The sequence below is a fragment of the Apaloderma vittatum genome, unplaced genomic scaffold, assembly GCF_000703405.1.
Source record: "Apaloderma vittatum isolate BGI_N311 unplaced genomic scaffold, ASM70340v1 scaffold10710, whole genome shotgun sequence".
Taxonomy (NCBI): Eukaryota; Metazoa; Chordata; class Aves; order Trogoniformes; family Trogonidae; genus Apaloderma; species Apaloderma vittatum.
Window position 1 is genome coordinate 15,061 of NW_009694016.1, and position 24,471 is coordinate 39,531.

Genomic DNA, 24,471 nt, shown 5'->3' on the forward strand with positions numbered 1-24,471 from the left:
ATGGTAACCTTCAGCTACTAAACACAGACCTTCAATATTGCTTAATCAAGGTGAAAAAGACTAAGGTTTTACAGGATATTAACTATAAGATTCTAAATATTCTTATTATTTTAATTAAATTAAGCTTCTTCCACTGAATGTGAATGAGTGGCAACCATATAGATAGAGAATAATATTATATTACGCTGACAACAGTTCCACTTTCCGACTCTAATTTCAAAGCAATAAAATCAACCTGAATCGTTCTAAAAGAAATTGTAGTCGGTTGTAAGCAAATTACACAATTTACAGCAACAAATAGCTTCAGTAACTGATTTCACTATATGGACTGTTTCTTCTTTCTTATTATATAGAAAGAAAGTATTAATGAAAGCATATATTTAATGAGATTTATAATCTTATAACTGGACACCTTACTCTCTTCCCATTCTGATCTTTTGCCTAATAGAATAGCAGATAGCTGGGGCAGGTCCTGGAATAAACAAGTACTCTGCTTTTTTAATTCCTATCGGTGAATTTTTAATTTTCCCAACCTGTCTATCACCGATTCTTTGTTCAGCTGTATTGCTAAATTATCACTTTCTTCATTGTGTCACTCAGCTTTCAGTCTGCGTTGCAGCGATTACATGCAGATAAATTTGAATTCATTTTCCAGGTAATGTTTTCTGAGGTAGCATCAGAGGATTTATTAAAATTGAGATGTGTTACTTCTGCTTTGTTCCTTTATTTTACATGCATCCTCCTAGAGTGTACACAGCTTGTTCTCCTACACAAAATGCAAGAGCATAGTGACCTTAAAGCTCAAGCCATAGTGTTCTGTCAAGAATAATAAGTCATTGTCATTTTTTACTTGATTATAAGGTGTGGAGAGGGACAGTGAGATGTTAGACTTTTCCTAGAAGCCCAGCCATCTTTATATGAAATGTCCACTATCAGTAATGTCTGATGGGCAGTATGGTTCTATATCCCTAGTTAAAAGAGTATTAAAGTACAGAATTATGTGTTAAGGAGAAAATTGTAACATATTTGATGATGAGATTAAGTAGACTTTATTTTTTTCATTTCTTTATGTTTTCTAGGTACATGTAGTACACAGACACTAAACACATGCTATTTGTAGCAATCAAGGATAAGGCTACTGAGAGTGCAGAGAAACTGCTTGAGTGGTTGGCTATCCTAAAACAAATAATGAAAATGTTACAAAGAAAAGGTGTGCTGTCTAAATATGTTTTAGTATTAAGATGAGTAGTTGCCAGAGCGTATTAGTATTCTTTACACATTAAAGAACTAGAGTTGTTTATCTTACAGGGTAATTTTTGTAAGAAGCTACTGTCAGATCTGTTGGTTTCCTTATGTTCTTAAGAGTTTGCGTTAATTTGACACAGTCTCCTTGTGGCACGCGGGAAAGTGCACTGTAAGTTCTTACTAGTCACATCTCCAGCAGACAAGCAGCAAGTGGAGTTGCTTTATCAGAAATAAACACATAAGCAATTCTGCAAAGCAGTGTGACATTAATTCTGATACATTTAATCACTTGGAAACATGAGTACTTATTAACTACTAACATTTCCATGTGATAAGCACTGTTTGGTTTCTTTCTTTACTTGTTCTCTGGACTGTAAAAGTATCTGAGGCCATTATTTCAGAAAATACCTGAAATCATTATTTATGAACTATCAGATGCATTGTTCCTTCTGTTTTCCTTCATGCCTAAACAATAGTTGGTGGAAATTCCCAGCATGTTTAGGAATATATATAGCTTTGTTATGATAGAAATTGGCCCTAGGTCTCTTGTCATGATATATTGTCTATTCTTTTGAGTTTGGTTTTTTTTTGTTGTGTTGGTTTTCTTGGTTTAGCTGTACCATAAGGTGTAAGTTTGTGTGTGGTACTTTACTAAGGAGTCACCAATCAGAAATATTTCCATTCTTACTCAGGTGATAAATAAGCATAAGATTGTTGGAGCACTTGATATTAAGCTAATTTAACACACAATTAAGTTAGTGGGAGTTTGGCCTCTAACTCTGCTAGATGATGAGTTTTACTGAAGAGCCTATCACTCATATTTATACTATCAATAAAGGTTTTTTCTTGAAATTTTGTTTAGTATACACTCTTCGGATTTTAAATACTGGTTTATTTTAAATTTCTGTTTTGCAGTTTTGTTGTAAACTTACTTTTCTGTGTGCAAATTGCATACACATGCGTATTTATGGTGGGATAACACAATTTTTCATTTTTTTTTAAAAGCAGATTTTAGCTATTTATATTAAGTTCATCTGCTTGATCCTGTGATTCACAAACAAGAGGATTGATTCTGCCTCCAGTTATGCCAATGTACATCAAGAATAATTTAGTATAAGTAATAGAATTTGTTCTGTATAAAATATTTAGACATATTTCTATGGTTGATGAATTAATCTTGCTTGAAGTTACACTACCCATGTACTAATAAATGTTTTGAAAAGGTTAGTTTAGTTTCCTGATGTGTGCATCCTAGGTCTTCCCAAAAGGAGACACTGAATTTTCATAAAATTTGCTATCTTCTGTGATGTGGGAGCACTCGAACAAAATGGAATAGGCATGTTCCTGGGTAAAGCCATTTTTGTTGAACCTTTCCGTTCTAGACTGTGGTTTGGAGGACTGGGACTTTCCAAGGGGGAAACAGAGGAGGGTGACTACGCTCGCATCTCCCAATTCCTTCCACAAACAGCTGAGAATGGATTCAGGGCACGTGCCCACGTCTGGGTGTGCTTCCCTGCTCCCGTGTCCTCGGTACCCCGGTTGCATTGTGGCAGCTCAGCACTGCTTTCAACTAAAATAAAAAGCAGACAGTAAGAGCTGGGCAAGTCTTTGTCCCATTCTTAAGGATGCGGCAAATTCCCTTGTCTAATCTTCTAGAAATAAGAACGCCACTTTCCCAAAGGCAATTTGATTTGCATGTTACAAACTGGGTTTTTACTCAACCAAATAGATGTGTACTGTTATGCTTTCATTACCTTTTGCCTCCTGCACTTTTAGAGTGTTTTTTGTAGATTGACATTTCACCATCCATTGAAATTTGGTGCAGCTCTTTGTCTATTATTTTTAAAGTATACAACACCTGAACAAGTAAAAATATCCATGTGATTTCTGGGTGTTACTTGGAGCAAATCCTTCTCCTTTCTTACTATATTCTTCAAGGTTGAAACATTGTAAACTTTTTTCTTTGTTAGCAGACTGATTTACCCTTCTTTTTTCTATCACCCTTCTTTTTTCTATCACCCTGCATCTGTCTTACTGCCCACTCTCAGATCATAAATCAGATCATGACTATCAGTATCTTTATTGCATTTTTTTATCCTTTTTTTCACTAAGCCAAACTTCCTTGGCAAAACTAGTTGCCTAACACGGTTTTCATCACCTTTACGCGTCTGTTTAAAGCAAATGTGTTCCTGCAGTCGCCTCCATGTGGATTCGCCTTTTTGTTGAAACTTGTCATATGGTAATATGTTACTGAGGTTTATTGTCGTTTAACCTCAGGAGGTTTGATTTTCTGTGTCTGTATGGTTCACTGACGGACTGTTGCCATGAAAGAGCTTTGAAGAGTTGTTACCTAGAGCTCTCCGTATTTCCATAGTCATACCAGGTGTAGTATCTGTGCTTATTTTTGGCAATGCTGTTGAGCTATGTGTTTGGTTCTTTTTAGTTAGTGTTCTTAAAACCACTGCGGTATGGAGATAAGAATTGCAAATGCTGAGAGAGAGGAATTATTCTTTAGAAAGTGATGAGTTTTATAAGTGTTGACACGTGGTTTTACAGTTTTTGTTGGCATTTCACTCACCCGCTGAATTGTATTTTCTTTTTAGTAAACAGGAGCAAAATATTGCATTACAGATCATCAAAACAGAATTTAGCCACGAGACTGAAATGCCCTTATGGAACTGGAGGAAAGTAATATCTGTGTGTAGTAGTTAATTACTAGCATTTTTATTTCTGAATAGTGGGGAGAAAAAAGAAACAATATCCTTAATTAACATTGAACAGAAACTGAATTGTAGAGCCAGCTGGCTCGGCGGTCGGCATATGATGGAACAGTGGGAACTGAACCAGAAAACACTTTATGAGGTTACTGTAACCTAGAATTCATGGCAATAATTCTCATGGGTGGGTGTCGTTCATCTGTTAGTGTAGGGAGGAGGATATGGAGGGAGAAACTCTTAAGAATTTTCCATTATTAATTCTTAATTATATAACTAGTCAAAAAATGAAAAACTTTTCCTAAAGACAGTTCTAGTTTCCTTGCATAGATTAAAAGTGTAATCCAGCACTACTCGAAAATATTAATGTTTCTGGGTAATCCTTTTTAACAGATGATCAATTTTCTTTTTCAGGTCGAAAATTTAAGAAGTTTAACAAAATTAAGGTTGTGAGAACATTAGATGTCGCACTCCAGCAGCCAGCAACCCTTCCAGATGAAAGCCAGTCTCTAACCCAAAGGCTGTCCTTTTCTCCAAATCAAGAAATACAGTTTGTCCCCCCGATGATAAGCGTTTTACGAGGCATTGAGCCAGAAGTTGTCTATGCTGGTTATGACAATACAAAACCCGAAACACCGAGTTCCTTGCTGACCAGTCTAAATCATCTTTGTGAGAGGCAACTTCTTTGTGTAGTCAAGTGGTCTAAATTGCTACCAGGTAATAGCACTTCTTGTATGCAGTGAATTCCAGTTAAGCAAATATGTCATAAGATGAGCCGTCAAAAGAGAATATTGTCTGCTTGTTAAATAATTCTTAACAAATTCTAAAATTATTAAGCTTCTACTTTGTCAGGTAACATATACATTTTAATAGGAGGGCACTTTCGAAGGAATGCATCTCTGTTTAAAGACTCGCCCCAAAAAAACAGCAGAAGCCCACAGAATGTGAGATCAATCGATCGATCGATCTATCTATCTGTCTCAGCCTTTCCATCCCAAGCCGTCTTACTCTATTATTCATTCTTTTGGTATAAAAAAAGTTTATATTTCTGCATAGTATTTGTTCTTACTCAAATAAATTTTTTAAAGCAAAATTGTAATAAATAGCAGCAGCTAGGACCGAGCAGCTCGCAAGTGGACTGGCAATGAGAAGTAAGAGAATTCATGAAGATCCAAGACTAGAGTCCAAAAAAATAATCCGTGTTTGTATATTTACATATGCCATATGGCAATAAGGGCCTGATACTGAGTTATGTAAAAATCAATATATGGAGGAGAAAGTCTGGAAAATAGTTTTGTGTGAGCTCAGTTGAACACTTCAGTGCTGCAGAAAGAGATAGTCCCTATCACTGCTCTTCACCATTGCAACTTGCTTTTGTTGCACCTCTTGGTTGAACTGAGTCATCTCATTACGTGAGAAGAAAGCGAACCTTTTTTTTTTTTATTTACCCTCTATAGTTTTCTGATGGCTTCATGAGCCAAACCAGTTCACTGAGTGGTGGTGTGAATGCCAGATCTTGCTAGAAGGAGGTAACAGGACCTCAGCTTTCAGGGGCAGGAAGCTGCTAGATTGACTCAGATAACTCATAGCAATACTAGAGAGTAAAAGTTAACCAAAGCAAACAGGCAATATCCTTCTTTTTAGTTAAATGAAAGGAAGATGCTCATATGTGGATGATTATTGTATTACAGCTTTTTTTTTCTTAAGGACGCTGAAGTCCAAGTTATCTGTATTAAATAAGAGATGATTGCAGTGATCATGTTAGAAATTGTCATATATTTTTACCAAAGGAAAATGAGATGCATTCCTATTCCCTGAACTTTAGCAGTCACTTTTGACTGCTAAAGCTAATTTTGATTTGATCATTTCAAAATGTTGGATCAGAACAAAAAGACAGGAGGTTAACTGTCAAAGTGAGTTAGCCAGTTGTTAAATTCAGAAACTTCTGAGAGCTGCATCCCAAAGCACCTGTCTTTCTAGGTGTTCTTAGTTCAAATTTGTAATCTCAGAACACCTACTCAGCTGTTGTCTAATTTATTTCTAGGATTTCGGAATTTGCACATCGATGATCAGATAACTCTCATCCAGTATTCCTGGATGAGTCTAATGGTTTTCGCAATGGGATGGAGATCGTACAAACATGTCAGTGGTCAGATGTTATATTTTGCACCAGATCTGATTCTAAATGAGTAAGTAGACTCTGCTGTTGCATAATATGAATGACATTTTGAACTTCTTTGTGTCAATGAGTATGAGACTGCGTTGAGGCCAAGATATCATTCATTACTTGTTCTGTTTCAAAATTAACAGCAGCAGACAGTCCTCTGATCGTATTAAAGTTCGGTAACTTTGGGAAGGGTTTTGACACAGCTGAAGAAAAGGAGTTAAAATAATATTTTAATTATCTAAGAGAAAAATAATTTAAAAAGAATGATGCTGTCAGAATTCATCTGAATAAGACACAAATTTAATATACAGAACTAAGTGGGATTTTCTTTGGTCATGGTTTGGGTGGGATTTGCAGTTTCTATATAGTCTAAATACGCAGTTTTGGCACTTTTTGATAAAATTCTTCTAAAGTACATTTCCTTTTAGAAAACTGTAATTTAGCAAGAAGGAATTTTAATATCAAGGGTAGAATTTGTGAGACTCCTTTCTTCTGGATCAAAGAGGGGAATTGTTGGCTTAGATTTTTGTTCATTATGCTGATTAATTCAAATAGTCTTCTTTTTTGTCTTTATCAGTTTTTCAGCTCTGCAAATTAATGTCAAAACTGTAATTTTAGATACTTTGGTTGTAGTACATGGGAGTTTCCCAGGAACAGTAGAACATAAATTAATCTCCCTATTTATTTTTCCTTAATACACTTTTCTTAGTTATTTTTAAAAAAAATCCTAAAAGAACTACTATGAAGTAAGGTGAAATTTAAAGAAATTTTCTTACAAGACGTATCTGTTTAAGGATTAACAGGTGGATATGCAGATCTAGGCACCTGAATTTAAAATCTATAAACATCCAAGTTCTTGCCAGTGAAGTTCTTGATAGAAAATATTCAGTGAAACAGACCCTGTAGCTCCTGACCTTTTCTTTTCCAGATGACTGTAAATCAATGTGGGGTTATAGAGTAATGAGTTCTTTCCTCTCACATGCATATAAATTATGCTGTACAGATCAAAATACTTTGGGAGGATGAGATTGAGAGAACTTCTGGCTGCATTCTGTCCCAGCATAGTCTGTGGTAGATCTCCCTACATTCAGAAGAAACACAGCGGGAGGTGGTTTTAGGCAGGGTTTTACCCTGCATGTGGACCACTGCTGCCATCTTGTGAAGAAGACTTTAAGCACTTTCTTCCGAAATAGGGTTGGCATTTATGAATCGTGGATATGATCCCTCAGAGACAGCTGCTTCTTTGCAGCTCAAGACCATCTGAGGAGGAGGTGGACTGACAACATACCCTTCTTTTGGTTGTAGAACATCTCGTCAGGGTCATATATATATATAAATAAGTTAGATATGAAAAGTAACTGGCATGGTAAATCATAGCTGCAGCTGTTTTTTGGGAACTAAGTTAGCTCTAAAAATGTAAGCAACTTGTTTGATATGATGGTGTCTAAAATTGTACTTTAAGCCAAGGTAACTGTTAAACACTACCAAAGCAGTTACCTCCACCTGCCTCCCTGCCCAGGTCATGCATCCTCATGATTTCATGTAAGCTGGGTCAAGCAATATCTGGCTACACTGTCACACAGATAAGGAAATTATGTACTTGAGAAATTAATTGGCAGGTGGAGATGATCCTTGATCTGACTCAGCAGGCGGGAATGCAGGCAGTAATGCCAGAAGAGTAGGAATGCGCACCTTGAGGTGGAAAGAGATAATGGAAGTTCCCTCTGCAGGAGCAACACACACCTGAGATGTTTCAAAATGACCATGAAACCACAATCCAAAGGTTGTTTCGCAGCCATTTAGTGAACTGAGTTGTAATACTCCTTGAGAATGAGTTGTTTGGGAGCATCAACTTCATATCGAGAAAGCCAGGGGTGTTAATGTGACAAAGATTCCATGAATTGGTATTAAAACCCTACAAAGGTTTAATGTTACTTTGCAGTGTCTGAAAACATAAAGACCAGCATTTAAGTGTACCCTGAAAGCTGCTATCACTCTTCATAGGTAATGATTAGGAGTAGAGACTCCTGGAAAGAAGTAGAAATGGAGATTTCACCATGAGAGCAATCAGACGTTGGAATAGTCTTCCAGGAGAAGTGGTGGATTCCCCAGCCTTAGACAGTTTTAAGGCTCAACTTGACAGGGTGCTGGGCCATCTCATTTAAACTATATTTCCTGACCTAAATAGATTAGGCTGGATGATCCTTGAGGTCGCTTCCAACCTGGTAATCAATGATTCTATGATTCTATGATTCTATATGTAGAAGTAATCAGTCCATTCACATCTAATGTTAAATTTCTATGTTTAAGTCATTCAAGAGCTGGTACAAGATATTGGATGTTAAACAAAGAAGACTTGAGAAAAGTCTTTTATTAATGGAAGATATCTTCTGTCTTCATTGTTGATGCAGACATTTTTTCAAAACCTAAGAACACATTAGCTGTAAACTTTCGGGTTTATCTTCAGTTTTATGATGTGAAATCTTTTCAGAGAGTGTAAAAATCTATCAAACCTGTAAAAGGTTTATCATTAGGGTGTTTTTAATTAATAAAAAACCTTTCTTTTTCAGTGGTTATCATTCAGCTTTGATAGTCTTTAAGGTTTTTTTCTGGGCAGCAGTAGCAGATTATACATCCAAAATAATAACACAATCATTAAAATAAAAAAAATAGTGTATAGAATCCTCGAATAATTATGGTTGGAAAAGACCTTCAAGATCGTCAAGTCCAACCATTATCTAACTCTCCCAGACCCACTTCTAAACCATGTGCCTGAGCACCATATCTAGACAGTTTTTAAATACATCTGAGGATCGCGGTGATTCACCCACTTGCCTGGGCAGTGCAGGTGCAAAAAAGTCAGAAGAACCATTTATGTGTATAATCTATTTCTTTAATTTCTGTGATGTGGTAATTAAACTGCTAACAAGACACTTCCTTCAAACAGTTAATACCAGAGCTGGTTTTTTTTCCTTATTTTCACTGTTTTAAAATTTTTTTTTACCTTTTCTGGGTGTAAGACAGAGGATGAAAGAATCATCGTTCTATTCCCTGTGTCTATCCATGTGGCAGCTCCCACAGGAATTTGTCAGACTTCAAGTTAGCCAAGAAGAGTTCCTGTGTATGAAAGCACTGTTACTTCTCAACACAAGTAGGTTCTTTTATTTCTTTGTAACATACCACTAGTCAGAGAGTTTTGAACCATTTTGTTTGACTTGACAGTTGCTAAACTCTCTGGCTTAACAAGTGGAAACTTCTTTACGAGGAATATTAGTATTCAAAGACCTAAAAATACTTTTTTCTAGTGTTTATAAGGAACAAATAATTTGTGATTCATTGTTTGCTTTATTCTATATAAAGACACTGGAGAAATGTTGGATACCTTTTGATATATAGATATACTGTGTTAAACTTATTTTCAGATCAAGTGTACAGTGTTTCTGCCTGGAAGTTCTTCAGCTTAAATGACTCTACACAGATAAAAAAACCCAACTTGACAAGCATTAGAGTATATTTAAAAATATTTAATAAATTGTCAGGATTAAGGGCTTTATCTTGGCCAAGAACTTAAAGCGTGCTTACTCAAAAGAATTAGGGATTTGGACGTGGCAAACAATACTAACATTTATTCAACTTTTTGCAGTTATAAATAGGTCAAGTTTAGCACAGATATAAACAAATGGAAATATTTTTCTTTGGTTGTTTCTCTAGAACAAAGTCTGTGGTCACTTTTAATCATAAGCACCTTTTAAAGAATCCAGCGTACAGCTGCATTCCACTTTAAATGGGAAGTGTGGTGGCTGATGAAGTTATCTTCCAAAACTTTTTCCAAAATACTAAAGTGTGCATCTGTTGAAGCCAGGATCGTTACTTATATATCCCCAAATAGAAAGTTTTTAAATGGTACAAGTGCTATTAGAAATGAGAATAAACACCTTTAAGAAATGTAGAAGTTTTGTTCTCTACACATTTACGGAGTCAGAGGAGAGATGTACACATCCTGCATAACTTGCTTGTGGCTTGTACTGAATTTCAGTAAAAGATACGAAACTAAAATTTATTCCCTCTTAAGCTGCACTTGGCTGGTCTTTGCGTAAGCTCATGCTTAAAAAAGCTTGATCTCAGAAGAGCATAAGCACTAAAGAGTAAATTTAGTTCATATGAACATAAAAATTACTAAAATAATAGCAAAACACCATACACTCTGCTGAAGCAATAAAAATGTGAGAAAAAAATGCTTTGCTGATGCAGCTACTGTTGCTGTGTTGGAATCTGAATTAAATATTTTCTATCTTGTTTTCATCATAAATGAACTCCCTTGTCTGTCATCTGGATCTTAGAGGGAAGTTTTAAATTTCAGTGAAATTTAGATACATTTGTGGTATTCCATCTACCTACTTCTATCCTGAGAAGATCAAATCCAATTTTTAAAAAAAATAATTACAGTGGTGCAGTCCCTCTCATCTACAGGTGCCTCAATTTAACAGTATTCATCAAGCTGCCATTCTTTATCAACAGCATTGCACTCAGAAACTCGTTTTTAAGGTGATGTATGTATATATATATGCAAGAAATTACTTTAAAAAAAAAAGAAAAAAGAAAATATTTCTACCTGTGTTGATGAGTTCTGCTTTCTGTTCTCTCCTGCACTTACTGTCTTATAGGAAAAAACAATTTGTTAGATCTTTGGGAAGAGGAACACATGTAACCGTTGTTGCTGAGCCATTTAGTAAACGTTTGGTACTGTATAAATACAATTCCGCAGAACTCTTGCAAAACTCATACATCTTCATTGTTTTTATACAGTGTTTTTAAGACTACTTTTATTTTAATTATGGTATTCATGTTAATCCTATTCAAATGTGAAAGTATGGCCATTTCAAGCTTTCACATACTAACAGTAAATCAAGTTTGAACTTCTAGTCTCTCATTCTGTCTTCTGTTTGATTTATTATTTAGATGATTTTTTTTTACTTTTTATATAATTTCAAACAAACAGTAATTTGTATCAAGTATAACTACATATCAGTCCTGATATTTTTTTGAATTATGAATAGAACCTCCAGCCTATGTTTTAACATTATTTTTGATTTTACAGTTTTTCCATTGCATTTGCAGTGAGTTAGGTGTTTTCTTTATCTTTTACTTGTGACACTTTTAAGGCTGTCTTGAAAGCAGAATTAGTCTTGGCTAAAAGTGGACCAACGTTTTTATTTTCTACAGTTGTTTCCATTTTACAGTTCTTTATTTACTGCATGTTACATGCTGTGTTAATTTCTAAACAGCACTTTGTCTTGCAGAGACCACCTAGGAACTAATACTATGAGTAGTTCAGAAAGAATATGATTTTAAAAAGTAGAGCTATGCCAAAAAAGAGAAGAATAAGCATACAGCAAGTTCCGTTCTAGCTCTGATGCTTTCCTGGCGTTTGATTGAGGGGTACTGCAAAATCTTGTTGCTTAAGATTTTGTCTGGGTTCTGGCCGCTGAATAAAAGCGTCCACATTCATTGCATACGTTCAGGGGGAAGGAACGTTTGAGCTACCTGTGTTTAAGTTGCATTAGTGCATGTAAGACACTGTAATTCTTCACTTAAATAAATAGCTCAGTGGAACTTTCTGTGATTAGATTGGAATATGACTGTGCTTTTGCAGAATTGGAGGGAAACGGGCCATTCATTGCTGGAAGAGGTCTTTCAACTTATTTCACAGGAGAAATGTAAGGACTTAATTGCTGTTTTAGGAGTATAAGTCAAAGGTAGCATCTACCTAACCCTAAATTCCACCAGAATGTCACTTTATGTGAAAAAGATTTCATAGAGGTCTGCAGATGTTACGACATATCCATTTTTAAGACTCTGATAGTGCATCTATTCTGTTAGGTGGAAGAGGTGCAAACAGGATGCCCGAGCCCTGGATATGTTCCTGCCTACACTACTTGTTAGTTCATTCCTTGGTTCTGTTTTGAAGCCCTCCAGCTAGATCTCTCTCATGTAGATCTATGAGGAGGGCAGACCCTCAGCAGTGTAAACACAAACCCGCTCATAAAATCTTTCCTCAAGGACAGAAGTGGTTCTTCTGGCCATCTTTTCAGCAGACAGGTGCAGCTGAAGCTTAAGGCTATTTCTAGACATCAGCAATTAGCAGAAATGACTGATTATTGCTGGTACAACCTTTTTCACTAATTGTATCACTGTTTCTGGAGTAACTGTAGAACACGAAGATTTATCTGGTGTATAATAATGAATTGTACTACGCAGCGTGAAATACTGTCAGTTGTTCCTGTACTTCAGATTTCTCTCGTTGCCTTCAGAATAAATGACCAAGTAAGTGTTCCTTTCTTTTTAGTTCCTTTGGAAGGTCTAAGAAGTCAAAGTCAGTTTGATGAGATGAGAACGAGCTACATTAGAGAACTGGTGAAGGCAATTGGTTTGCGCCAGAAAGGCGTTGTGGCCAACTCACAGCGTTTCTATCAACTTACAAAACTGATGGATTCCATGCATGATGTAAGTTTTATTCTTAATGTGTTTTGATTTTTACATAAGAAGGAACTGGTATTTCTTAAAAGTAATTTTATGGAGAGTGACTAGTCCACATTTCTAAACAACAAAAGAAAAACCCCTACATTTTTCCTTCACTGTGTATATTTGTTTCAATGGATAGCTGTATATTCAGCATGAATATATATTGTGCATATATTATGTGGTATACAAGATTTAAATATTTTGAGAAACATGCATTTGAATGCTTCCATTTTGCTTCATTATTTCTGTAACGCAACTAGTGCAGTTAGGGATTTTGCTAGGGGATAGTGTGTGTGCATGTGTATCCACGTTCATGAAAATAACTAAATAATGCAAAGAATAGGCAATTCAAGTTGTGAAGCCAAGCTGCTAAGAATTAGAGAACTAAGATTGATTTTGCAACCTTAATTAAACTTAATTACATATGTAATGCCATTATCTATGCCATTTTCCAGTATCTGTCTATATTTGAGAGCTGAGTAATCTTTGAGAACTCCAGATATCGTAAGAGATTTGTAAGTGTCTTAAAAGATGCAGCTAAATCCTTTCCACATCTCTGAGGATCCAGTACGTATCCTACTGGTTTAACATCCACTCAGACTGAAGAAGGACATTTTGTGTAAACCTTTGCCCACGTGAATGTTGTTCTGTAATGGCTTGTGCATCTCGGCAAGAGAGGCAAAAACCAGAGGTACTGAGTCATCCCTGACAGTTTCAGCAAGGGCTGGGAAAGCAGCTCTAAGGTGGTTTAGGAAGAGCAAACACCTTTGAGTTCAGTGCTGGTTGTGAGGAGCTCGCAGGGAGTTCAGGGAAGGATGGGGTCTTTGCATGTTTGTATCCTTCTGCACTTGGCAAATCTGCATTTTATTTTAATTGTTTGGAAATAAATCCGTTTATTAATCTAAAAACTCTCATTGTCACAAATTCTTCCTTCTAATGAGGGGGAAAAAGCCAAACCTATTTTAATTGTTTGGGAATAAATCCGTTTATTAATCTAAAAGCTCTCATTGTCACTAATTCTTCCTTCTAATGAGGGGGAAAAAGCCCAACCTATGAAGAGTCCATTTATGGTAGATAAGAGAGGTAGGAGTATTGGTAATTATGTGGTTCACCAAGTGGTCTGGAGTCTTTTGATCCACTGTGCACACTACAAACCTCTGAGCAGCTTCTGCCATCCACAGAACTCATGTTCACCGTTTAGCTGTTACATTGTCTCAGATACCAGGTCTTGGGAGGTTCTCCTTCCCCTCTACTCTGCCCTGGTGCGACCACACCTGGAATACTGTGTCCAGTTTTGGGCTCCCCAGTTCAAGAGAGACAGAGACCTACTGGAGAGAGTCCAGTCGAGAGCTATGAGCGTGATGAAAGATCTTGAACTTCTCTCCTATGAAGAGAGACTGAGAGAACAGGGACCGTTTAGTCTTGAAAAGAGAAGGCTGAGAGGGGACCTTACTAATGTATATAAGTATCTGAGGAGTGGGTGTCAAGAGGAAGATGCTGGTCTCTTCACAGTGGTGCCCAGTAATAGGACAAGGAATAATGGGTGTAAGCTAGAACATAGGAAATTCCACCTCAACATGAGAAGTTTCTTTACTGTGAGGGTGACAGAGCACTGGCACAGGCTGCCCAGAGAGGTTGTGGAGTCTCCTTCTCTGGAGACGTTCAAACTGGACGCATTCCTGTGTGGCTGCCCTAGGGGATCCTGCTTTGGCGTGAGGATTGGACTAGATGATCTCTAGAGGTCCCTTCCAACCCCTATGATTCTATGATTCTATGAAAAGAAGAATGAGACTAGTACAAAAAGCATCCTTGCAGGTAGAGGGAGATGACAGAGAATTCTGAAGAGATACGGAGCTCCTCAGAACTCACTGGCAGTCAGACTGCAGTTGTTGGCAGCTTGCTAAACCTTTCTCTGGAGCTCAGTCACCTTTTACTGGCAAGAAACGAGCACTGGCCAGCGTGCTACTCATGGCAGCTCTGTGCTCAAGGAGCCTGTCTGGATCAGTCTTGCTTGGGATAAAAAGTCTTCCTGCTTTACCTGGACGGATCATTTGCAATCTGCGTGTTACAGTATCCAGAGGAAAACTCTTGAGGGCTGGGCTCTACAATCTCTTCATTCAAATACTTAATGTATGAGAGCCTCAGTGGAAAAGAGTGAGTGAGGCTTGTTGCAAACTAGGCTGCAGAGTGCTGCTTAGGGTCATGTTTGGTCTATAGATCATCTTAGTTTGAGTCCCTATTTCAGCTCAGGCTGATAAAGTGACGGCAGATACAAGGAAGAGATAATCACACCGGAGAGACTGCTTGTTGTTAAAGCCCAGGGTAGCAGAAACTGTATATTATTTGACAGTATAAAGGTCACAGGTCTGAAAGGAATACTTACATAAAATTGGAACTTCTCAGAGAAGATAGAAGAGGTGAAGTAACCATATCTGTTGAGCACCTGCTTTCAAGGGACAAGGGCCTGTGGAGTTAAATGTTTGCGGCGTACCCTGGTGTGATTGTTCTCAGAATGATGGAAAAGCTTGTAAGGAAGTAGTAAGTGCTGCCCCTCGGAGCAGTGTTTGAGTAGCATATACTAAACAGGGTTTTGAGACCGGTGTTGAGCGCGAGGATAAAATGGAAGGTTGAACCGTTGCTTAGCAGTCACCATGGTTCACAGTGCATGTCGTGAGAGAGGGGGATGACAGTTTGTGATATGAGGCGCTGGTTTTACGTGACATGCCATTTAGCCATATTTGTGACTTTTTGGCACAGAAGGATATTTTAGTAGGAAGTGAGATTATCAGTGCAAGGAATGACAGAGGAAGGTATATAAAGGTGTCAGCTGATGGGTACGTGAGATGAGTGGTTGACAGCATGTTTATCTGCATTACTGTTTGCCCGATTAATCATGTTTGTGTTTTATTAAATCCAGCTGGTGAAACAGCTTCATCTCTTCTGCCTGAACACATTTCTCCAGTCCCGTGCACTGAGTGTTGAATTCCCTGAGATGATGTCCGAGGTGATTGCTGCCCAGCTGCCCAAGATTCTGGCGGGGATGGTGAAACCTCTTCTCTTTCACAAAAAGTGAAATGTCTTTTCTCTTATCACAGAGATGATTTCTGGGTCGTTTTTGTTTGTTTGTTTATTTTAGTCAAGATTTTGCAATGTCAGGACTTCAGCACATTTGTCATATTTACCCTGCCTACTGCTTTATACTTGTAACATACACAAGCCATTTAAGCTTGATGTACATATTGTGAGTTCCCGATTCCTTAACTGCGAAAATCACAGCAGTCATAAGAAATGTTTTGTAAACTCGGCTAGGTTGCTCTCTAGATATGCATAAGAATGACAATGAATAGAGTTTTCAGATTTTTAAGAACAGTTATCTTACACATTTTTCTTACATATTACGTGCTCTCAAATTTCTAGTATGATGTGTTGTAAACTTTTTACTTTGCATTGTTTGTGTGGGCACATTTGGGCATGTTTATAACACAAGACTTTTGGAGGAATTAAAATAAATATTGCCCACATTTTCTCATGGATATCTCACTTACTATTAATTAACCGGCCTCACAAAAACATCCATTCAAAGCAAGCTGTCCGGAATTCAGTAGAAAGTTACTTCATGAGTAACTAAAGTGCTAGCCACAAACCACATGTTCATTTTCCTGTCTGTGGTCATACTGCATTGAAACTTTGAGCTCAGCCTCCTGTTTTCTGCACCATTCAGTGGAGCTCTCCTTCAAAAATGGGAAAGCTTAGGAAAATTTCTGCATGTATTACACCAGAAGTAATGTGTATGCACACCCACTCAGATTTTGTTTTTGTTATTTTCCTCAAAAGTTTGGCACTTTTTAAAGCTAAATCACTTGGCTGTCTTACTTCATCAACTTCAAAATTCTGTATTTCAGAAGCTTTAAATAGAGATGTTTTCACTGACTACAGCTCTTAATAATCTTAATGTTTTGTATGCCATTGCTGAATGCTCAGACAGCCATTAACATCAAATTATAGGCAGATTAAATGCAAAAATAAATGGAAAATATGACTAAAAACGTTTTGGTACACATCAGGCTCATTTCATCACTGTTTAGTGGAGCTACATGTTTTATAATTTAAAGGCATGCCTTTATAATTGGGGTAACTGTAAAAGAGGAATTGGACTAAATTACACATTCAGAAGAATGTTTAGTTTTATCATGCAAATGAGTATTTAACTGAAAAATTATAATATGGTGGTGTTTATTCCTTTGATATGGATATGAAGCAACTCATGCATTTAAGGCAGCAAATTGTTGTCACATTCAAACAATGGAGAAATGGAAAAAGCCCGAGAAGAGTTTATGAGTCTATTAATGCAAGACAAATTTTCCCAGTCACTAGAAATGATACTCAGATTTTCTAAAAATGTAGGAAATGGCAAGTCTTACTTTGGTACTCGCTGGTCACAGGCTTTTTGCTCTTCCCCATGACGTGTCGGGTACATCTGCCGAGTGACAGGACACTGCTCGTGGTGTGTCACTGGATCTGTATCGACGTGTCCTGGTCGTGTGAGCGAAGTTCCCTGGGAAAGTCAGTTCAGTATCCCCCAGGAAATCAGGGTACCCCTCGTTAAAAGTATAAACCATGTTATTTGCTCATGAAAATTATATCCTGACTCTTGAAAAAAAATGCGGACAACTAACAGCTAAAGGTAGAAGAAGCTACATTACAACAGAAGATAAAAACATTTTTGAGATTCCCATGTAGTAGTACAAAACCCACTGACGTCGGCGCAAAGAATCAGCTGTGGGTAACATGGTACAAGCAGACTTGTGTTCATTGGCCGGGTTTGTCATTTCTAACTGCCCAGGGACAAGCAACTTCTTTCATATTCATATTCATATTCATATTCATATTCATATTCATACAATCTGACTTTTAATTGTGATCCTTAAGCAATTGTGTTTTAATAAATAACACAAAATGCTTTATTTCTACACACTTTTGTTTTCTTTATTTTTCTTTATATTTGCCTTCAGTAATTGTGGAGCTTATTGAAAAAAATCCCCTTCAGCCGTTCCACTTCTGTCTCACAACAGTATTTTCATGCATTCTTTGGGAATTTAAGTATTGCCATATGTTTTACCATTGAATAAACAGACTCTCTAAGTTATCAGTTAGATTAAACTGTTAATGGAAACTTCCCACACTAAAAATTATTTCTCAGCGCCCTAATTCTGAAATGAGAAAAACAGAGAGGCAGTACGTTTGCCTTTGGAATTTTCCGATTCAGCCTACATCTGCCTTTTACTCAGTCCCCCAAATCTGTTCCAAGTGGCTGCCGTGTCACCGTGTCCCGTAGATATGGCAGATTAGTCTGAAATGCTCTATCTTTATCTCAAAGGCATAATCCAAAAGGAAGAAAAGATGTCTTTCGGGAATAAACAACAAAGGTTAAATTCATTTTTGAATTGTATTCCTTAAAGATCTCTAACTCACAGAAAAGAATTCTCGGAACTTCATGGTCATGGTAAATGCACAGAGACAGAACGAGTTTGGATAAATGTAGCTGCTGTAGGAATTTGAAAGTCCCGTGTCCATTAGGTGATGGTCTGAAATGCAAAAAGAAGTATTTTAATTTTTATGAAATTACCTTTAGTCTCTGTAGTTTGCTCTGGATTACTCAGACACCGTGCACATTGAGCAGAAGACAGGATTGCTTTCTTCCCTCCCAAAACCCTCTGTACTGTGACTTTTCAACACTGCGTCAAATGTCCAGAGATCCATCAACAAACTGTTTTCTTCTCTGAGCTTTTTTAGAGAGCACAAGGCTTTTTAGTTGTTTGTATTTTTTTATATTAATGTTTGTTTAAAGATTTAAGGTTTTTTTTGACCTGAGCTTTACAAATAAGCCTAAAACCCCCATCTTGTAGGTGCTTCTCAATATACTGAACATGGCACGACAACGCTGGATCTTCTTGTGTTGCATTTTGCACACTAGTAAGAAGCGGTTTTTGCAGATGGATGGTTTTGTTTTCCTACATTTATGGTGTGCCTGACTACACTTTAAAGGTATGAGACCTGTTGCAGTTAGAAAGCTTGCTGTCTTTTGCAGATTGCAGACGTAACTTTTTGTCTGAGCTCCTGCAAACAGTTCCTCCTCATCTAAATAATGCAAGCGATGCCTCAAATTGAGCCTCTGTAGGTATTTTTATCCCAAGGCCTTTAGCATTGCTTTCTGCTGGTGCTTCCGCAGGGCAAATGACAGTAAAGTGAGCTGCTTTCTTTGAGCTCTGATGTCATTATTCAGCCTTGAAGAGGCATCTCATTTACAGTTTTTAAAGCCTGTTTTGGAGGTTGAAGTGCCCGGCTGCGGCAGCCTGGCTCTTTTGGGAAAGCTGTGACGATGCAGAGGAGGCCTCCAGCCTCGGCAAGCTTGTACCTGCTGTGCTTGAAGAAACACAGAAGGTCAAACACTTGGCTTATGTTTTCAAAGGTCTGAGCTGGATCAACAGTTTTGGCCTGTCTTTGGGGAAGGAGGAATGTGGGTTTGCCAACAGCTCACCTGTGATGGAGGGAGATGTAGTCTGAGAAACTTCGAATTGGCTTCACGGTGCTTTGGAAGCAATTGGTTATATGTGTGCATAATAAAGTGAAGTTTGGGTATTTTTGAACTCCAGCTGTTCCTTCAGCTGCACTGCAGTTAGGTTTTCTGGTGTTGGACCTATGGTAGAGAAGCTGAGTGTTCAGTTTGTATTTTCTGACCAGTCAGTGCTTCATTAATTCCTTACTCCTTTTTTTTTTTTTTTTTACCTCCTTACAGTAGTATGTCTCTCTCAATTACCTTTATTGGGAAGGTCGTCTGCTTTCCTGTGTTCCTGCCTAAACCCAAATATTAATTTCAGTTATCAGTGACATGTCAGTAACATGCCCAGTACTATCTGTAGGGATCCTCCCTCCTCATACTCTCCTACCTGTGCAAACCCAAGGTTGGCTTATCCCCAGAGCAGGAGGGGATGGGGCTGCACCCCTGCCCGTGCTGCGGCTCAACTCCAAGTACACGTTTCTTGCCTGACGCTCTGTTTGTGGCACGCTGACCTTTCTTCTCTTCCGGTAAGTCAGCTTGCAGCCACTGAGCCCAAATCCAAAGCCCTCCCCCAGCTTTCCACGGCTCAAAAGCCTGTGTGTGCGCTGCCAGGCTGGATTGTCAGCATTGCTGGATTTATTGGTTTGTACTGCTGTGTGTCATCATGACCTGACTTGAACAGAGGGTTTGTTTTTAATTTAGTTCTCCCCTCTGGAGGATGAAAAGGGACAAAAAAATGTCATATTTTAGGTAGTTTTTATCTTAAAATTTGTGAAGGTTTTATTCCCCCTCCCCCAAGAATGCAATTAATTTATTAGATTGATGTTATTTGCATGCAGAATGGCGCTGTAGCTTCTCAGATGCTTGGACAGAAACATGCAGTAAAAGGTGACAACATGGGTAATAGTAACAACATTAAAATTTAGCTGGCTCTTTACCTTAAAGAGAAAATAATCCTCCAGCGCTGTTGGAACTAATGCAGCAGTTGTGTAAATTCAAGTACATGAGCAGTGCAGCTCCCTTGATGTATCTTTTTGCTCACATTTGGGCATTTTTTTTGCTGGGTTGGGCCCAGATTGCTCTCTACAAGGTATTCAAAGAATATAAAGGATACCAAGGAGTGGTGAGCTTTCATTTAATTCTAGTTTATCATTTAAAACTGGCAACTTTTCAGACTCTTGCTAGTGTGAGGTGTGCTCATTGTAGAAATACCATCACAAGTCATAGATCATGTTTTTCTGACCATGAAAACTAAATTACCCTTTCACATCTACAGGCACAATAGTTCCACCAGTTTATCACTTAGGCATATCCGTGAGGAAGTTCTCACAGTGTCATTTAAATAGTCTCACTCTGTTGCGTTTTCCCACAGCCCAATTTAAATATTCACCCAGCCACTTTAGTACTAGAACCTCTTTCTGCAGTGTTGAGGAAAAAGAAATATATAATTGACAGGAATCCAGAACTCGGCATCGGTGAAGTCCACGACCACGTACTTTCAAATGAGGGGCGAGACTGGGTAAAAAGCATCTATTTGTGCCATCGAGTCACAAATAACTGGGTTGACCAGTACAGGGACAAAGCTTTGTGTTGTTCAGGTGAGATTTATATGAACATCACTGTAAGTTGCTCATTCTATCCGTTTTCACATATGCCTGTTTTTCATATACTAGATAAAAATAACATAATGCTTTCACACTTCATGCCCCATATTGTTGATTTATGCCCGGTCTGAGACTCCAATACCTGCAAGTTGAGAGCAGTGTTCTCGTAGCACTGCTCAAATAAATGATTTATTGGGTGCAATCTTTTTTAGCAAGGCCTGTTGCGACAGGACAAGGAGTAATGGTTGTAAACTAAAAGAGGGTAGATTTAGACGGGAGAGAAGATTTTTACAATGAGGGCGGTGAGACACTGGCACAAGGTGCCCGGAGCGGTGGTGGAGTCTCCATCCCTGAAGACATTCAAGGTCAGGCTGGATGGGGCTCTGAGCAAGTTGATCTAGTTAAAGATGTCCCTGCTCACTGCAGGGTGTTGGGCTAGTTGATCTTTAGAGTTCCCTTCCAGCACAACACATTCCGTGATTCTATGATTCTATGATTCTTGTGATTCTGTGATTCTGTGATTCTGTGATTGTGTTCTGGCAGGCCAATTGGGGCCGTATGGAGTATGAATAAGGAAAGCATCAAGCAGACATAGACACAGCAGTGTGCTTTCAGAAATCTGTCTAAATGCTTTTACTTAGCAATCTGCAATGTTTTTACCCAGCAATCTGCAACCACTGTGCAATTTTTAAATTTTGTTACAAAAATACATACGATTATATTGTATTATTGAGTAAACAATTATGTTAAATAGTACCTGAATAAGGCCGCTTGTATACTCAAATTCAATAGGACCTCTGATTTGTTTCCAGATAAAGGAATCTCCAAGAAGTCTTATTGAAAAGCATAAACCTGTAAACTTTATGAATTCCCCCAAATGGACACACTTATTTAGAAAGACCGCAGCTATTACCAAATGTATCTAAATGTAAAGTCATCACTGCAAACAATTGTGTTTCCACAGTGCTTTTTCTAACAGCCGAGGAGCAGCGTGTGCGTGTAGCTGAGTGCTGGGCTGAAGATCTCACCCACATGTGCAGGCAGACGACACAGGGACGCGCAGATGCTGGCGCTCTGGCACCCCTGCACCTTGCTCCAGCCATTGTCCAGGAGATCGGGGGGTGAGGACAGCTTCGTGTGTGTCCTTTGTAAATGCACTTATAAAAATACATCATAATGCGCCTTCTGCATCATGAATCAAAAGCAGCTTGAGTGGGGTGTGTTTTCACCTGTAGTCCAGAGAAAGTTAGGATTGCAACTTCAATGCTCAGTGAAGGAACTGGGGTGTCGGACTAGCGGGTGGTGGTCTGATACAAGTAGGCATCTCCCTGTTGTTAGAAATACTCAGAGATGTTGTATCTGAAATGTAGTATTTCCCTTCCCGAATAGTCACAAAGATGTCCGTAGAGTAACTACTATGTTTCCAACCATTTTCCCAGATTCCAGCAACATTTGTAACAGTAAAATGTGGGTTTTGCTCATCTATGCAAGAATATTCTTTTATAGACAAAGTACAACACAGGTCAAAACCGATACATATTATATAGAAGAAATGTGACAGCAGAATCTGATGAAGTTTCACATGATTTGGAATGCCCAAGGAGTGGGGTTGTGGGTGGCAGTGGCCCCACGGTCAGATTGGGGTCTATCGTGGTGGTGGATGACAGTATCGGGTTTTGGGATCACCGCACGTGGCGGGTTGGCCAGCTGAGGGTGACAAGGCTTTTCACTTCAAAATTTAATTGGAAGTTTTGTATCCCAGAGCGCCGCTCACAATATAGTCATACTGTGCCCTAGCCAGTTCGCTTACAGTAGTTTTGCACAAAAGCTTCAGCACAGGATTTGCTGGTACCTGCATTTTCTAGTGATGGCTACAGCCGGCTTGTATTTTACTGGGAGACAGAAATGACTGCCCTTCCTCAGGCTTCGTAATACAGGTCCTGGGTCTCTTTGCTCGCAAAGCAAGGTTATAAATATCCGACGCTAATAATAAAAATCCAAAGCTCTGAAATTCTGACTATGTTACTTTAAGGAGATTTTCATTTAAAGCATCCATAAAGCTGTCCCTGAAGCCAGCTATTAATTTTAAGAACCACATGATAGTGAAAAGCACAACCTAATGGTTAAGAACTGGGCTGGCGACTCTTGCAATACACGCTCTCTTGCAGTTTCTGAATTTCACACAATCTCTACATCCCAGCTGCCATATTTGTAAAATGTTTATTCTCCCTGCCCACCCCTGTCTTCAACCCTCTTTCCCAAGGATTACTTGGATGTGTAATGTATTAGCACTTTGTAGAGGCTTTTGTAATCCTCGATGGAAAATTCTGTAGAAAGCCAAATAATCCTTGAGACATATTTGGACAGATGTTAGTATTTCTCTGTATTTAACATTCAAGATCATGATGGATAATTTACAGCTTGTTGTTATTGTTTCTATTTTTTTTTTAAAAGAGACTTGTATAAGAATTCTGTATCTTCCTCTCATGAAGAGGAACTTGCATTTGTACATCTGAAATAATAGCTCTGAAGTATTTTTGTAGAGGTGTTGTCTGGCTACATTGTGTCATGTCCAATAAATCGGAGATGTGCTTACTTCGTAGTAGTATAAGAAGTGTCTTAAGTCTTCACTTACCGCTAGCTGGAAAGTGAAGCTGCAGAACCACACTGTACTATAACTGGACGTGGATCTACCATCCCCACTAGCAGGCTGGTGGAGCCACTCGTGCTGGCAGTCCTATGGAGCAGCAGCCAGGAGGCTAATTCGTTTGTTAAATCAGTTTGATTATGTTGTTGGCTCCACATTAGAGACAACACGCACTGCATACGTATTGAATTTAAACTTACGTGGCAGGGTGGAGAATTACATATCATTTTGCCTTCAATTCAAACCCTCTGCAGGGCTCAAAGAATGGGAGACAATACATATTTTTAAAAAACTTATGAGGAAGCTAGTTATTTTAATAAAAAATGCAACCTGTCAAATTGCCAGAGTATAAAAGCAGACGAATTAGTTACAATGCATTTCTGATCTTCTGGCATAAATAGACCCAAAGGAAAATCTTATTAAAAAGTATGTCCTGCACTGCGGTAGGTGCATGCAGAGCAGCACCAGCTGCAGGTGCTGATGTGGGAGCAGAGACTGTGCTGCCTCTTCATATCAGAAAAAATAGATCTGAGGAGAGGCACAGCTAGCACAGCTGCCTACACACTGGGTAATGGGTTATTCACATATATTTTATAGCTGGGTTTTGAGAGTAAATTGCCCCTGGACTTCACAGAGGCTGCCTGAGAGCTCACTGCCATGTCTGTGCCAAGAACTGGAGTTCTCCCCTGGCAGGCGCGGACGCTGCCCAGTCTGACTGTGGTGTAAGAGTCAGGGCACTGCAGAGTGCCATCACCCAGTGGCCTCCAGTCCTGGGGAAGAATCACAGAATCAGAGAATTGATGAGACTGGAAAAGACCTCTGAGATCATCAAGTCCAGCCCATGACCCAACAGCATCGCAATGGCTAGGCCAGGGCACTAAGTGCCACATCCAGTCTCTCCTTAAACACCTCCAGGGACGGTGACTCCACCACTTCCCTGGGCAGTGCATCCCAGTGCCTGAGCACTCTCTGTGTGCTTCCTGAGATCCAACCTAAACCTGCCCTGACACAGT

At 38.6% G+C, this 24,471-nt stretch overlaps 1 protein-coding gene across 1 annotated transcript in view; it reads left to right on the forward strand.

Moving 5' to 3' along the window:
- The window catches only part of PGR (progesterone receptor), a gene marked incomplete at its 5' end in the record, with an annotated part of 30,653 nt that extends 14,932 nt beyond the window's left edge, over positions 1 to 15,721 (forward strand). The window contains 5 exons of the mRNA XM_009865992.1: positions 4,374 to 4,676; positions 6,004 to 6,148; positions 9,147 to 9,277; positions 12,473 to 12,630; positions 15,566 to 15,721. Of these exons, the coding sequence (XP_009864294.1) occupies positions 4,374 to 4,676; positions 6,004 to 6,148; positions 9,147 to 9,277; positions 12,473 to 12,630; positions 15,566 to 15,721 (893 nt within the window). The remainder of the gene's footprint in view (positions 1 to 4,373; positions 4,677 to 6,003; positions 6,149 to 9,146; positions 9,278 to 12,472; positions 12,631 to 15,565) is intronic.
- Positions 15,722 to 24,471: the final 8,750 nt, after the last annotated feature.